The sequence below is a fragment of the Sturnira hondurensis genome, unplaced genomic scaffold, assembly GCF_014824575.4.
Source record: "Sturnira hondurensis isolate 20B ecotype Veracruz unplaced genomic scaffold, ASM1482457v3 Scaffold0008196, whole genome shotgun sequence".
NCBI classification, from domain to species: domain Eukaryota; kingdom Metazoa; phylum Chordata; class Mammalia; order Chiroptera; family Phyllostomidae; genus Sturnira; species Sturnira hondurensis.
The window spans coordinates 8849260-8866847 of NW_028080827.1; the positions used below are offsets into that span (position 1 = coordinate 8849260).

A 17588-nucleotide genomic window follows, 5' to 3' on the forward strand; every position below is an offset into this window, starting at 1 on the left:
AGTATTAGCTATAAGGAGATACATTTATGAAAAGATACATTATTCCACTATGAGCTGCTCCTAATGGGGGAGCAGATTTAATATCCCCATATAGAACTTCTGATTTCCAACGTTTCCTATAGTCCTGTTGAGTTTATTGTATTCCATATGTTTTGGATAGGAGAAGTATAATGGTTCTATTTTACAGGAGAAACTAAAAGAGAATTGATCTTACTTAAAATCACCTAAGTTTCCATCCTTGAGTGAAGAAAACAAATCTGGGTATAATGTTTCTAAAGTGGACCATTAGAAGAAAATATCATGGCTAGGTGTGGAAGAATATTACAGGAACTGTGATATTACAGAACCCGTCTAGCTACAACAGTAATTCACGGTCATCACACCCATCAGCTGCCTCTGTAGCAAAGGTCATGTTTATGAACAAATGTCATCATGACCGCCTTGGGGGGAAAAGTTCTAAAAGGCTCTTCTAGCCTGGAAACCATGGGCTGATTACCCTGCCTTGCTGGACCTTGGTTTTCTCATCTGTAAAATGTAGAGCTTCAGCTTGAGGGTCTAAGAGGCCTCTTTCAGCTTTAATGTTCCAGGATTCTGCATTCTGGATTAACTGGATGACTACTAAAAATGACAGGTCCTCATTGACTAAAACATGAACAATAGTCTATATACTTACATTTGTACATTCTGCTGAGCAGTCACCTCAGGTACCAATAACTCATAATTCTGTTTATTATAGACCCTGGCTGCCCGGAAATCTGGACTTTCCCTGGCTATGGTGATTAGGACATCACTAAACAATGAGGAACTGGTAGGTGCAAAGCCAATTACTCTATCCATCGTAGTCCAGTGGGAAAGCCATTTCGTTTGATCCATGCATTTGTAATACGTGTTCCACCATTACAGGAATAACTGAAAGCAAGGGAGGAGTCTGACCCTAAAACAAATTTCTTCTAGGCCTCTGCTGCTCTCATACAAGTCGTCCTCTGCAGCTCAGATGTGCATGAGCTGTCCCATCTTTCAAAATGCTATTCCATCCTAACACAATTTAGCTCTTATTCTTTCCCTGAAAAAAAAAAAATCCTGCTAAGTTTTTATGTTCAAATTTTGTCTAGTTTGTGAGGCTTTCCCAAACATCCCTCTCCCCTTCTGGCTGTTTCCTCCTCTTGGCTTTTTTAGCAGGTAATCACTACCTCCTTAAGGTAGTAGAGTTAAGAGTGAGGGCTGTTTGGGCTGACTCCCATTTGTACCACAAATTAATCATTGTTGTATCTGGCATGTTATGTAACTTCTCTAAACCTGAGTGCTCTCATCTCTACAATAGGGTAATAATAAGGAAGAGGATTAAGGGGGTGGATACATGTTTAACACCCAACAAAGCCTAGGATATATTAAACAATAAATACAATCGGCTGTTTTTATTATTTTTGTTATTCCAATTAATTTGATTATTTTCCATAAACCTTCCCTTTGATATCTGTGAAGGTAGCATAGTATTTTGTTTGTTGTTCTTGTCAAATATTTTCATTTGTATTGCTTAGTACACTGTCTTGCATGAGGTAGAAGCTTTGTAAATATGGCTGAATAAAAGAACCAATTATAAGATACAAGTAAACTGCAAATATCTAGGTCAGGGATTCTTAAATTTGGCTTATCAGATTCCTGGGGGGGCTTTAAGACATACCTATGTCTGAGTCTCATTCCAATTGATTCTGATTTAATTGACTTCAGGTGTAGCCTGAATAGAGGGGTTTGCCTTTTAAAACTCTCAGGTGATTTTAATGTGCAGTGGATGTTTTGATATTTATCTCTATCCTGCATAGGCACTGCTGAGGCTTTTACTCAAGACAATTTATATTCTACCACTCTTAGTTTTAGCAAGTTTGTCATTCCTATAGAATATTTTTTGCCAAAAATATTACTCTACTTGTTATAAACCTCTATATACTTGACATTCAAACACCATCGTTTACATTTATATTGCTCATTCTCTTCTTCCTGTCATTGTCATCTTTCAAAAGTCAACACATCCTAGGTCCTATCGGCACACTCCCCAGTCAGAACAAAATCCCAGTAAAGCAAAACAATACATGTGCATTTGAATATCTGGTGCTACAGCAAGTTAAAACATTTTTGAGTGTGCCACAGGATGAACACAATCGGACTGCTGTCCCAGGGTCATATGACGCCATCTGATATTTTGAGTACAGTTTGGATTCAAGAGAAAGTAAACATCTTCTGGTGTATGAGAAAGCCCCATATTGCTTGCTGAGTTTCCAAGTATCTGGTCTTTTGCTTTTGAGGAAATAATCAAGGTCAAGGATTTTTATTGATCTACTCTTACACTATCCCCTTTTTATATTTCTGAAGCACAAATACTCATTTCTATGAAAAGCTGAGAGGAAACCAATAGAAATCAGACGGGTGGATTGTTGCTATATTTTCTGAAGCTCTGACAAGGAGGATACACTCACTTTGTGGTTAAATTAACTATTGATCTACTTCTCATCAACTTAGTTATCATTTTATTCCTTTAGTTTCAGAGGGCTGGTGTAAAAGATTTTTTTCTGTGTGGGTGTTGGGTGGATAAGTCACATCCATCAGCTCTCTCTCAAACTCATAAAGCCCATTTCCCTGGGGCGCATGTCTCAAAAAGTAAATGAAATATGACTTCTGTACAACAGGCATATTAAATGTCACTTTTGACAAGCTGTCACATTAATTCATATGGGCAGCTAACATAAATGCTGAAGAGCATAATATTCACTTCTTGGTGCTGAAAGTGTTTGTAGGCACCCTCAACGTGAAGCATAAAATACCTGCCTTTACATGAAGAAAAACGACTTGGCCATGTAGAAAATATCAAAGGTTAGCACTTCTATTTTCATTGATGAATGTACAGTAAAAACCTCAGGCATCTATTCCAAAGAAGGAAATGGCTGTAAAGTCTGATGCAAGATGACAGCAAATCAGCGGCACAGCCCCCATTATGCTGTTGGCAGTGGGAGAAGCTCTGCCAGGTGCCTTCTCCATTGCCCGTTCCCACTCACCCATGCGGAGCTGTGGAGGCTGACTGGGAATCGCAGTGTAAGAAGCCCTGAAGGACTACGGTTTCTGAGCATTTCCACGTGGCTTAATAACTAGTGTAAGAAGGGATAATAATCTAATACTCATGTGCCACAACAATAGTCTGCCTGGCACTACGCTACCCAGCTTTGTGCTAGGTGTGGACCCAATGGTGGAGCAACCCAAGTAGATCCATTCAAAATTAAATATTAATTGAATACTATTTGTCAAGCATTGCTTCAGATTTTGGAAAAAAGGCATTGAACAATTCAGCTGAAAATCCCTGCTGTCATGAGGCTTTCATATACCAGGAGGGGAGCTGACAGAGAGCAGACTTACGGTTGCTGGAAGGGAGGAGGTGGTGGGGCTGGGTGAAAAAGGTGTAAGGATTAAGAAGTACAGATCGGTCACAACATAGCCATATAATGTAAAGTACAGCATAGGGAGTATGGTCAATAATGTGTCGGTTACCTAAACTATTGGGGAATCACTTTGTAAAATATATGATTGTCTAAACCCTATGCTGTACACCTAAAACTAATATAAAATAATATTTGATATAACCTGTAATTGAAAAATTACATTTAAAAATATATTGTGTTAGGGGAGGTGAGATACTATGTTTTGTCCTTAATGTTGCTACAGGTCATGACGGAAGCTTCTAACAGGCAGGAGTGTTTAAAATAAGGCAGATTCAGATGAGGGTTATGGAAGCTCAGATAGAGTGAGAAATATATTCACCAAGCATTAAAGGGATTCTAGAACCCTGTCTTTTTCTATGTGGGCGTATGACCTTGTTTATGAGTCTGATCTTTGGTATGCTTCCAGAATTGGTTAGTTCTAAGTAAGGGCTGGTTTGTCTAGAAGACCGCACGTCCTTCTTCCAGTCACAGGATTCAGGCCCAGTAAAAGGGACCTAGAGAAGTAGGCGTGGAAACCTTTCCCCTCTTCTGTCCCTGTTTTTGACACAGGGACAAAACCAAGGGGGATGGAATCAAGGGAGGGAGGTGAGGATGGCTGGGGTAGGGAGAAAATGCAGGCAACTATACTTGAACAACAGTCTTAGAAAAAAGAACTAGGTGTGGAAGTAATGAGAAGATCAGACCGGGGCTTTACTCCTACCGTGACTCTAGAGGGATACCAAGGAAGTTGAAGCAGGTCAGAACACCGGTCTGGTCTGGGCTTCAATCCGGAAGTGTAGGCTCACACACGTTCCGGTGTTCTGGACTCTTGCTCAGGAACAGGAGCCCCTTCAAACCACCTGCACAGGTATTGAAGTGGCATGGGCCTGAATTAGAATTTCATCTCTACCCCTCACTACCTCTGAAAACTTCTTTCTAATCAACTCTTCTTGATTCCATGAGACTTGTTCACCTCATCCTTAACATGAAAGTAATAATACCTATCTCCCAATTTGTGAGAATTCAAAAAAAAATGTCTTTCTAGGCAAAGCAGGGGCAGGAACTTACGTTGAGGTATCCAGAGTATATGCTAAATTCAATGCCTCCCTGCCACCTTTGCAGCTGAGGGTCAGATTCCAAGGAATACTGACTTGGGAATCAGCAGTCATGACACCAAATAAAGACAAGCTCATTTACAAGTACTGCTATTAGTCCTGCTTTTGTGCTTTTCCAAAAGAGCACAGTCTTTGGCTTGATGTAGATGCTGGTCCAGCTCCGCCACTGGTTGTGGAAGTGTGAGCAAGTTACAGGAACTCTCTTGGCCTTGATTTTCTCTTACATTTGGGAATTACATAAGATTTTCACATGTATGTTCATTGGTTAAATGGTCTATAATGTACTGTGTATTTGAACAATTTTGACATCAACAACAAATTAGCTTCATAAAATCAGCTGGGGAGCTTTCCTTTTTGTCACCCACCTGGGATGGTTTGCATGAAGTATATGTTGCTATATCTTCAAAGATTAGCAAAACTTGCCACTGAAGTCATCTTTTATTTTTCAGGGGAGCTATTTGACTACTAAATCAATTTATTTAATATAATTCTATCCATGTTCTTTAAACGTTTCATACTGAGTCAATTTTTATAATTTTTTTCCAGAAAGTTGTCCTTTCTAACTTTTAAAATTTAATAGCACCAAATTATTCATATAATCATATTTTTATGTATAAACACTAGCGCTATTTTTATCTTATTATTATTTACTTATATTTTCTCTCTTTTGTGAAGTCAGTACTGTAAGAGATTTCTCTGGCATGTGTTGACACCAGAGTATTTCTTTATCTATTTTATTTCTGCTCTTGTCTTGTGTAAATTAATCCTCTCTATGCATTTATCCTGATGCTACTTTTGTAACTTATTAAGTTGAGTATATAGTTTGTGAATTTTGATTGTTATCAAGTATTAGATACATACAAAAGAGTACTCACAACATAAGTGAGGGTAATGAATAATAATGATATATATACATAGATATCCATGACTCAGTTTTAGATTATTTCCATCCCTGTGTATTTCTTCCTCATTTTCTTTCTTATTCATGCCTTCAAAGATTTTGTGTCTATTTTTTACCACATTTGTTTATTTTAATGTAATTTTCTTTTTCTCTTTTCTAACATATGTGTTTATACTGCAGGGGTGTCAAACTCATTTTCACCGGGGGCTATATCAGCCTTGTGGTTGCCTTCCAAGGGCCGAATGTAATTGTGAGACTGTATAAATGTAACTACTCCTTATCTAGGGGCAAGGAGCTCAGCACTGCTGCCAGGTAAACACAGGTGCCTGCAGGCTAAAACAAGGTGGAGAGCCGGCTTAGGTCCACGGGTTTGCCACCTGTGGTTTTGCTACCTGCAGTTCGCCACCTGCGGTTAAAAGCTATTTATTTTCTTCTCAGTACATTCTAGCTACATCATAGAAGTTGTATATATAATGCTTCTACTGTTAAGATATAATTATTTCATAAATGATTCACTGATTAATATTTTGACTCAATTACTTAGAAAGTTTTTAATCTTCCAATGATAAATCATGTGGACTTAACTTTTGTTACTGAATTGTATTCAGAGGGCATGGACTATATATTCAGTCTTTAATATTTAATTGAGAATTATTTTATAGCTTAGTACATGTTGGGAACCACTCTGCCTGGTTTCAGAAGTTGTAGCTGCCCCCCATGGCTAAGGCTGAGTGAGATACCTCCGAAATGCCAGCCACTAAGAAGACAAAGCTTGTCTCTGGTAGCACACGCTGCTTCTGCTTTATCCTCCTGCCCCCAATGCATGGTCAGTTAGTCAAAGATAGGTAAGACCTCTCAGACGGGGGCAACCTAAGCCAGACATGATTACTTGGGAGGCTATTATGGAAGGACTCAGGGGGCTGCAACAAAGAGGGAGTGATGGACCCTCACCCCCCAGCTATTCTGACATAGCTCAGTCCCCATGTCCTCTGGGAGAAGCACTTCCTGGCTCTAATCCACTTAAGCCTGAAAACCCATGTTGGGTGAGGTGGTGCAGCCCCTTGCCATCTAGAGCGAGATCCAGGGTGATTGGGCATAAGAAAGAGTTCCTAAAAGTCCTGTGAAGCCTGCTTTGCTAAGAGTGTTTTCATTCATATGATAAGGGTCCGAGCAGGAAATGAGTATGTCTCCCAAAGTTTCTGCAACCCCCTTACCTGACAGACACTGACTCAGACTAAGCCCTCAGATTTCTTTGAAATGTTATCTACTGTTTGATCCTTGTGGCCTGTATTCCTGTGTGTTACAACCCAATAAAATCTGTTGAGGAAGGGGCTCTTGGCCCTTCTCCTCTGAGAGACTGGCCACCTCTCCTCCCCAAGCAGATCATGTCTTGGTAGTGTTACTTTCATCTGTGGTGGATGGGGGGAGTTACAGCAAAGTTGCCCCCACAAGTACATAATCAACTTTGTAGACACCCCATGAGTTTTTTTGTGTTGGGTACATTAATTTTGGGAGTTCTATACTACTGATAAATTGTTTCATTTTTGCTAATAATATTATTTCATGGGTGCCTTTTCCTTAAAATATATTCTATATAATATTAATATAGCTATTCTATATTGATAAAATCAATATTTCCTTGATACTTTTTCTAGCCCTTTAAAAAAACACTTGGTGTTTTATGTGTATCTCATAACACATAGCTTAATGTTAAAATTCAATTTGAGAATTTATCTTTTATGATGAATTTACTCAATTTACTATTACCACAATATCTTTAAGCTCTGTGCTTTTGTTTTTAAAAATTTACTGTGTCTCTTCTTACTTTATATCTTTTCTAAGATTCTTCTGTTATAAATTGAGTTTTCTTTATTTGCCCTCTTCTCCATCAAATATATTAAAAGTACTTACACTATTTTAATATAGTCAACATATTTCTTAAATGTTTAATAAACATACTTTTTGAAATTTTAAGTTAATAATTCTGTTCTAAAAATAATAAAGATCTACAAATGTTCAGGCTCACATTATTACCCTCAATACTCACATTAGGAAGAAGGAAAGTCTAAATATCTTGTCTGAAAATTGTCTGAAAACCCCAAAATTCCTAGCCCTTGTAGGTTAACTGAATTCCAAACACAACTCAGGTTTACACAGAAACAGCTTTTGTAATTCTGGCATTAAGTTTCTGTTTTTCTTTTTTACTTCAGGTGTCCGGGGAATCTATTTCTCTTCAGCATTTTTACATATTAAAATTTTTTTCCAACACTTCTCTAGCAAGCTGTATTAACTTAGTCTGTCATGTTGCCAGACCAGTATCCCAATACATAGAATGAATGTATTAATATCTCTAGAGCCATTGTTGGGGAAATCAAATGAGATAACAAATAGAAAGCACTTCAAGATAGCGTTAGTGTTTATACATTTTGACACATAATTATGTGGTAAATATTAGTTATTAGTTTTATTATTAGATATTTTCACCACAGAATGTTACATGGCTCCATGACTGGCTTTCCTTGGTTACCCCCTTCCCTCTCTTCTGTTTATAATATCCAAACCCTTATTCCTACTCTTCCATGGCCTCTGTTAGAATATTTATAAGAATTCAGTCTCTAACCCAAGTAATACAAATTACTTTCCCTGTAAAATGACTAAAGTTTCCCCCAGTGGGCAAATTCACATTATTGTTGGCCTCATATTTAATGTAATAAATTACTCATCTCATATCACCTCCATAATTTATATATGCATTTGCATTGAAAGTTTGAATTGAAGAAAAACTGGTGCTTACAGTACATGACAAATCTATCCTAATTGGTTTTCAGACTATGTTTTGTCATGATAGAAGGCACATCCTATATTGTATTCTCCTTGAATTATTGAATCATCCACTTTATTGTTGCTCTGCCTTCTTTGTTTGGACTCACCCGCAAGTTACTTAGGTCAATGATAATTAATAGCTGTGATAAAGCAAGTGAAAACAACTTAATACTCTTTTATGGATAGGCTCATAACTTTTAGTCTCTGTATTTTTTTTTTACAAAAACATTTACTCAAGTAAGTTTAGCTATTATAATTGATTTCATGTGATGATTCTCATGAAGAAATTAGTCCTGAAATTCTATCTGTTTTTATACTCAGGAACTTACAGTTTGGGGCAAAAGAAGTTTTACAGTTGTTTGCTTAGAAAATAATATAATAATTTATAAATAATAATACAAGAATAACCCCTGTGATTCACATACAACTTACACTATGGTCACTCCACCCTGTATTCTACCATTGTTCTGTTTTCATATTTATAACTAATTTTAAAGATGACATGGTACTTAATCTTTGCTCTGAAAATATTTTTGATGACTTTGTCTAAAAACAATAAAATGGTACCTAAAGGACAGCAAATAGTTTTTTTTTTCTAAAAAGCATGCATTAAGTTCAGACACACAAAATAGGTTCACAATAAGAAGCACATTTTTTTCTTAGAATTATCAATATGCTATTTTGGAGGGGTATAAAGATGATTTCCATAATCCCATGAGGAAAACCCACAGGATGAAGAGGAAAATAGACCTTCATTAGTAAAGTCACTAACATTGTAGAGGAAAAAGAAAAAAAGCCATATGGCAAATGGAGGTAGACAAGCTTTGTTCCTGTTTTAGGTACTAACAGTTGGTAGATTGGAATATTGACGGTCTAAAAACACTAGTCACTGCTCTTGGCAGGAAGCCTGATTGCTTTGTTTCTCAGACTCACTTTAATTTCCTCATATAGGAAAAAGTTCATTTCCTCCCAGTGTCCTACTTGTTCTAAAAGTGATATATTAAGATAGCACACGTTAAATTCCACCTTCTTGGATCAGGACGTTTTTTTTTAAATATTTGTTTAGAATATGAGCACCCTCCACTTTGTAGCCTATGGGTTGTATTTAGCTACAAAGGCTTATCAGGGTCAAGGCATTTCTTACCCTCATTTCTACAGATTAAAACAGTGTCTACACACAATAAAAATTCTCTCCTTTTCTGGAATCACTTTCATAATGTAAACACATTTTTGTTTTTTTTCCTGATTACAAAGACTTCTATCTATAAACAGAAAATGAAAACATACAGACTATTCCTAATTTTGAAAAATGAAATTGAAAAGTTTATTAAAAACTTTTTGTACTTTGAGTTTTATACATTATTTTACATTGAGCATATATTTGATTATAAAAAAAATACATACATTTTAGAAAATAATGTTTTTATAGAAGATTTGAAAACTTTAGAAACACTTAAAATACATTAGCAGGTAGTCTCCCAAATTTCTGAATTCACTGTGTCCTTAGGACCTAGTTCTAGTAGCTAGGGCTCTGCTTTGTTTTGAGACCATCCTTTCCGTATGTTTGGTTCCTGGTTTCCTAGGCCAGCAACCCTCCCGTGATAGCATACCTACTCCTGTTCTTTCATTTCAGCTAGGATCCTATCAGCTGTACCCACCAACCTTTTCACCTGCCCAAAATGCTACAAAAAAAAAAAATCATTTTCCCTTCAATGCAGCTCCTAATGGTAAATTACAGACTTCCATTTCCTGTGGTTCATGGCTAATTTAACAATTTCCTTTTTTTTTTTTTGGTCATACCCCTTACAGTATTTTTTTTTGCCTTATTCCCAAAAATTCACACACTCTCAGTTCTTCTTATACTCTTGTTTGTTCTGCTCTTCTTTTGCTGCTAAAAAAAGCACTTTCCTTCCTCCAAAGATGCAGTATGCCTTTGTGGTATAAGAATCCCCTTTCATGAGATTTATTTTTACATGTTTTCCTTAACCATTCCTTTAACATCTTTCTAAACTGACTATAATTACATTTTATGCTTTGCTAGAGTAAGAAATATTTTCATATGTTATTTTAAAGTGATTTTCAATATGCCCATATCTCAAAAATCAAAAATGAAAAAGATTTATATTATCATTTCCTTGAGACTATGAAAATGTATTCTCTAGTCAATTATTGAATGTTTCCCTCCAGCTGCTATAGCTTTTAAATGTTGACATTTATTTTAATGCCCCGTTCAATTGATTTTCTAAGTGTTGTGTAGTAAATTTTCCATATGTCTTATTTTTTTAAATTAGCTTCACTCTTCTTTTCATAAAATGGATCATGGCTACTTAACCAAACCAAACCAAACACAACAAAACATTTCAATGAAATCTTCTCAGTTGTCTATCCAGAATTACTTTGTTTTCTCTCAGTTTCTTTACATTTTCAGCAAGTGTTCCTTATGTGTATTACTCCTGCTATTACCTACAGATTTAGAAGATTGACCATGTATCACTTGAATTCAAGGAAAAGAAAATGAACATTGAGATTAGATAAAATGTATTAACCATATGCTTAATCTGAAAATATAAACTCACGTTTAAAAATAACTTGCTCAAATCTACCTTCTAAATTCACATGCATTTCCTATTTTTCAGTCTTCAGTAACAGAGTCTCTTATATTTCCACCCAGTGTTCCTTTGAGTTAGAATTACAGTGGAATCTGGGTTCTCAAACTTAATTCTACAAAACTGTTTGAGAAGCAATTTGTTCAAAAACACAGTCTCCTTTGTCTGTCATCTGAGAGACACTGGACTGGCCATGCATATATCAACACAAAAGGGTTGTTGGGTAGAGAATTGAGACCCGAAGTTCTGTTATACAACTGAGACAATTTTTTTCCTTGAGCAACTTGGTCAAGACTCAAATTGTTCAAGAACACAGATTGTACAGAACCGAGGTTTGACTGTATTATTTTCCCCTACTAAAACAAACAACAAATTACCTAATATGATTTCAGATATAACTAAATTCCCTTCTATTTTTTAGCTAAACTAAAAATGCTGTATTACACACACGCACACACACACACACACACACACCTTCATCCAATCAATCCAACTAGAACAAGGAACTGTGTATAGATAGTTCAGGGAAAATCTCTTATGCCAAGAGTCATTCAATTCACTTGAAGGAATATTGAAGATAACCACTTTTCTAGGCAGTAAAGGGGAAGCAAAGATAAACAATACATGCTTGTAATTCTAAAAGAACCCTTAACAGTTCTTTGAAAGACATCTTCATTATGAAGTGAATCCAAGAGATTGACTTGGCATAGGCTACCTTTAAAAAGTGATGGACCCAGTTGTTCTGTCTGTCTAAACCCTAATACAGGGTCTCCCACTTAAGTTATTCCCCTATTTGACCATAGTGCTGCTCTGTAGACTTGCTTGAAGCATAAAGAGTTTTGACCAGACCCTCAGGAGTAACAATGCCAAATCTTGCTGTTTAAAGTTAGAGAAATTGTTAGTAAAGCTTAACTCCCTAGCAGGGAATCTCCCAGTACCATTACCAAACATATTCTCAGAAAACACATAATGAAGAAAATGTAACAATAAAAGGAAATATACTGTTAGCATACTGTGGAATTGAAAAGTAATGGAAACTTGGTCATTTCAACACTGTGGGAAGATACTCTGAAATGAATTTTAAGGGTGATAAATGCAAAATAGAAATGCCTCCTTTCTAGCATTACTTATCAAACAATCTCTTACAGGATTTATGTAAATATCCATTGTTATGCATCGGACAGTTGTGTGAAATTATCTAAATGTAACTTCAGAGCCTGCTAGCCTTTTTCTCAGGAAGTCAGCTGCAAAGTGGGGTATGAGAAACCTTGGGAAGGTCTCTAACAAGTTATTTTCTATTGGCTGACACTTCTCGATTGAAAATCCATTACCAATATTAATACTTAGCATTTATTTAGTGTTTGGAAGTCTGTGGAATATACATATGTTACCGTCATGCAATTAGATCTTCAAATAATACCTTAGATAGGCATGTGAGAGGAAAGTGAATCTTAGAGACCTTAAATCTCTCCATAGATTACAAGACTCTTAGGCAAACATTCATTCATTTCACAAGAAAGTGTGTTGTACCCCTGGTATGTGCCAGGGACAATGATAAGCACTGAGAATATGTTTCATCTACTTCACAATTTTACCAAAAACCAACTTAGACTAAGGATAGTAGTATAAATGCTTGTTTTTAAATTAATGTTCCCTTTGTACCTATTTCAAGCCAAAGACTGCATTAGGCTCTGAGGATTGATGTAGCTTTGGACAAGATGTGTCTCACCCTTGTCCTCATGGAGTTTACAGTATACCCAGGACACAGGCATTGCCAAGTAATTCGGGCTCTACAGTGCTGTGAAGAAAGCTTTCACAAGAGTAGAGGCCAGTCCAATCTGGAAAATTAGGGTGTTCTTTGAGTTCATATAATTGAATTGGGCCCTAGATCCCTGAGGGAAGAATAAGTGAGCAGAGTTATTGTGCTTACTGTCATCATTTAAATTAGTAATCAAGGGACTCTTTCCAAATAGCATTTTCAGGGAAAAGCGAAGCAATGGTTTGTATTATGTTAAAAAGTTCTGAACCCACCAGCTTGGCTTGCATGGGTAACTTGTCTGTTCTTCACAGAAAATGCACGTCTTCAAGAAGACCTTGCAGGCACTGATCTACCCCATGTCTTCTACTACCCCACACAACTTTGAAGTCTGGACCGCTACGACACCTACCTACTGTTACGAGTGTGAGGGGCTCCTGTGGGGCATTGCCCGGCAAGGCATGAAGTGCTTGGAGTGTGGAGTGAAGTGCCATGAGAAGTGTCAGGACCTCCTAAATGCCGACTGTTTGCAGAGTGAGTACTTGGTTAGACTGAAGTAGTGGGTTTGCAGAACCCACCTTATCCTGTATGTTTTCAGGTTAGTTCTCTTCAGCTCTTTCTGGCTTTCAAAAAATCTTGTCTTTTCTTCTATCACTTATGCAAAGAAACACATACTGCACATTCATATAGTTGAACTTGGTATAATTCCTAGTTGCTGATCTCAGCAAAATTAGACTCCTCAGAGTGAGTACCTGCAGTACTATTGCACTCACATCAAGCAGAAAACTTCAAAGTGACTCCCAATCTATTTTCTCACATTACCTCAAAATAGCCTCACGTAGTAAGTGGGAATATGTAGAATCATGTTCCTCAAACAGGGGCTAAGGCACACACCTGTGATTGTAGCAACTGGAATTCTTTGCCAAAACTATTGGGCATCTGACTGAAGAAGCCATGTTCTTCTCCATCCCATGCACAGGCCTTGGAACTGGAAGATCGAGCATTTAAATGTGAGAGACAAATCAGAGTTAGCAGATATGGGACTTTGATCAAGAGTTTTAGCTTCTCAGGGCTTTCTTTTCTTCCACCAAATGAACAGGAATAATAAAATTTACTTCAAAAGGAAGACTGAATGAAATAGTCTCTGCTAAGAGTCTGGCACACAGTAGATGCTCAATGAATCTGAAGGGTCCTTCCAAACTTTCACACTTCCAAATAGGCATATTGTATGCTGACCTTCACAACATACCTTAAATTTTCTATTTCTAAAAATGTTTTATACTAATACTTTAGGTCCAAAAGTGCCAAAACGTGACACTGCAAAATATATATTACTGACTTTTCCCTGCCTCATTTATTTGGTTGTGTGTGCTGACCTTAAATAATAAAAAAGCATTGCCAAAGAGATGTATTTAAATATGGATTTTCATTGGCAAATAATGTTTTTTTCACTTCTAAACATTGCCCCCTCTCTTTGTTATTTATATAAATGTAGTCAATGTAAGGTTGCTATAATTGAGAAGGGACAGAGGAAAATGTCAAAGTGAAGATTAAATAAGAAATGCTTTCACAGCTGGCTTTTGTAGTAATAGAAACATATATTCTGCAGTTTTCTCTACCTGATTAGTATTCTCCCTACACAGTCAGATCAAAGTAAGGGTATTAATGGTAATAAGTGCATTTTTTAAGCAAAAGAAGTAGTATCCCTTTGAAATATATGAATGACAGTTTAAGAGGAAGGAGGATTAATTCAGTATTGCTCAGCCAACTTATTTGCCAAGTCTCACAATTCAATTAAAATTCAGTCTACTTGTTTAGAAAATTAATTGTAAAATAAGCATCTTAAGAAATAAGCTTATTAGGTGAGCAACATTTGAGAAAACAGACAGGAAAATTATTGCCTTCTAGAAACAAATGGCTTAAATCCCTTAAAAATGATGTAGATTATACCTGAAAAATGAACTCATTCTTTCAGTCTTTTAACGAAGAGAAATGCCACCTATTTATTAAACTTTAGAAACATTTTCACAATCTATTTCCATTTTTAAGACACTATATATCATTGCATATTGTCCAATAAATTAGGCAAATTTGTCATTGAAGTTATTCATTAAAATGTACATATAAATTTTGGGATTGTATTCTTTTGTTCTGCATGTTCCCCACTGGCATTATATAAAGCTTACGCATCCTAATTACTACCCCTTGCAAATGCCTAACATTAGAAAATCTGGCTAGTGTACTCCTGTCTGCAAACAAGATACTGATTCTTTCTCTGTGTTGTGTTACCACATTTTGCAATCATGATCTCTTAAGACAGTCTATTATTTGTATTGAATAGTTTCTGTGGGTAGGAGTTTGATTCTGGGTTTTCAGAGCTCAAAAAAGCAATTGATGTTGTCCCTCAACTCAGACCTAAGAATTGACAATAAAATTGTTCAGAAAAATGAGAGTGGTTATATATGTTTTAGCAAGGGGTATTTTTTAATAACACCTCCCTCTTTGCTAAAACTTACACTCACGTTGAACAGATAAAGGTTTTGCAAGTATCTGAATCTGGCTTCATCACTTTCCACAATAAATATCAATAAAATTTAAAATTGCCCCAATGAAATAAGTGCCATTTTCTTAAGAAATTTCTCTTGATCATTGCTCTAAGCCAGACACTTGCAGTAGGAACAACTTGTATGAAATAGTTTCATGTATGCCATCATTGAAAAGAAAGAACAGAATACAAAGTTTAGGAAAATCAGTCTTGGAAAGTGTAGCTGATGCAGCCTCATGTAAGAAGTTTCCCCAATTTCCTTTGCAAAATGGCCATTCAGTCTCTGTTCAAACACCTTCAGTGAAAATTTGATACTTTAGTGGACAGCTGAATTCATTATCAGAAAAGTCTAGCTTATAAACTAAAATTTGAACTAAGTCCTTCCAGCCTTCTTTAACTTGTATTCTTTAAGCCAAATCTTATCTCTGGAGAAAACATTTAATAAATTGTCTTCTGTTACATATAATAGTTTTTCAAATACTTGAAAATAATAGTTTTCTTCAGGTTTCTAGGGCCCTTATTATTTTGATAATCCTTTTCTTCAGTCTGTCAGTTTAGACACATATTCATTCTGTGTGTGTGTGTGTGTGTGTGTATCTCAAGAAAAAGAGATACTTTACACGCATTCTGACCAATGACCCATACAAAATAGAGAGTATTTAAATTTACTTCCAGTTGGTTTGAGTTTGGTATTTTATTTCCAAACTCAAGTGACTTATACACTTGCCGTCAAGTGGGATTAAATCAGATGATTACAAAATCCCACTTACCGCTTCAGTATTTCTTTAAAGGTTCAGAGAAACACAAAAACATTAAGTTCTTCAGTCTCAGCCTCTCGGCTAATTTTGCTCGGTGGTAGTTCCTTCACTTCGCTGTCTTCCTGGCCCAAGCCTGACAGCTCTGTAGTTATAGTAGGAACCGAGGAGACTGAAGAGAAACAGAAAGATCAGCCCTTGAGAAAAGAAAATTGACTTTCCTTCCCCTCTTAGTCCCAGGCCAGTGGAAGTAGCCAGAGTCTGACTGTATGTTTTCCCTTTAATTAACTCATTTGGGTTCTGCTATCTAAAATGACCTTTCTTAATTTCTTTTTTATTTTTGAAAGAGTATCTGGTGGTTGAAAAATTGAATTGTAGCTAATGGAGGAAAAGTTTGTGACCCCAAATGATGTTAATATAACCTGTAAGGAACTTGCTGTAATAGTAATGGTAGTTTTAAACTAAAGGAGAGGGAAAAAAGTATATGTTGGCTGGGATGAAGATGTGTTCAGAGTGAAGCATACATGGGAAAGATTATATGTAAAATATTTTATTTATTGTTTCAAAGTAGAAAAGAGACAATTTCAATATTACAGAAATACAAATATCGTGGTACCTACCTAACACAACTCGCTTTTACTTCCTTCACACACTTCTAAAGAGGGAATCCCGAGTCCCACTGACTAAGCATTCAGCCTAATAAGGACAGAAACCATTTCTTTAAAAGTTCAGGAAAGCAGCATTTTGGGAGTGTATTCTTTTGTTCTGCATGTTCCCCACTGGCATTATATAAAGCTTACGCATCCTAATTACTACCCCTTGCAAATTCCTAACATTAGAAAATCTGGCTAGTGTACTCCTGTCTGCAAACAAGATACTGATTCTTTCTCTGTGTTGTGTTACCACATTTTGCAATCATGATCTCTTAAGACAGTCTATTATTTGTATTCAATAGTTTCTGTGGGTAGGAGTTTGATTCTGGGTTTTCAGAGCTCAAAAAAGTAATTGATGTTGTCCCTCAACTCAGACCTATTTTCTAAAACTTAATTCAGATGAATACATATAAACACCGATCTATCTTGGAAGCTTTTAACATCTACTCTTTCAACAGCAGTATACAAAATATGCTTATGTAATGAATACTCAGAAAGCTTAGAAGTAGGGTTTTGTGTATCTACTGCTACAGAGAGAGACCATAGTCTTTGTTTCTCCAGAACTTAGAACACATTTAAATGTGGTATTTATTGTGGAAAGTGATGAAGTGAGATTCATATACTTTCTCCAGAACTTAGAACACATTTAAACAATGTTTTTTGATTAATAAATGTCAGTTAAGGAACAAATGAAAACAAAAGAACTATCGTTAAAAAGAGCATGTAATGGTTTAAAGGTCATTCTTTCATAGAACCATTGATTTTTAGAAGAGCCTTTGAGATAAGTGTATTGGAGAACCCAATCTGCCAATTCTACTGAGTTCGCAGATTTTAGTATCTTGTCAAAAAAAAAAAAATCAGGTGGATATTGTAGGCAGAGTTAGAACCCAGGTCTATGAACTTCAAGCCTAGTGCTCTTGCCTGATTTATAAAGAGATATACAAAGTTGACCCTAAGGGAAAAATTTAAA

At 36.2% G+C, this 17588-nt stretch overlaps 1 protein-coding gene across 1 annotated transcript in view; it reads left to right on the plus strand.

The window, feature by feature from the left end:
- Positions 1 to 17588, plus strand: part of UNC13C (unc-13 homolog C) — a 511573-nt gene that overhangs the window by 179403 nt on the left and 314582 nt on the right. Inside the window, exons 6-7 of the mRNA XM_037053932.1 lie at positions 737 to 808; positions 12980 to 13199. Coding sequence (XP_036909827.1) covers positions 737 to 808; positions 12980 to 13199 — 292 coding nt within the window. The remainder of the gene's footprint in view (positions 1 to 736; positions 809 to 12979; positions 13200 to 17588) is intronic.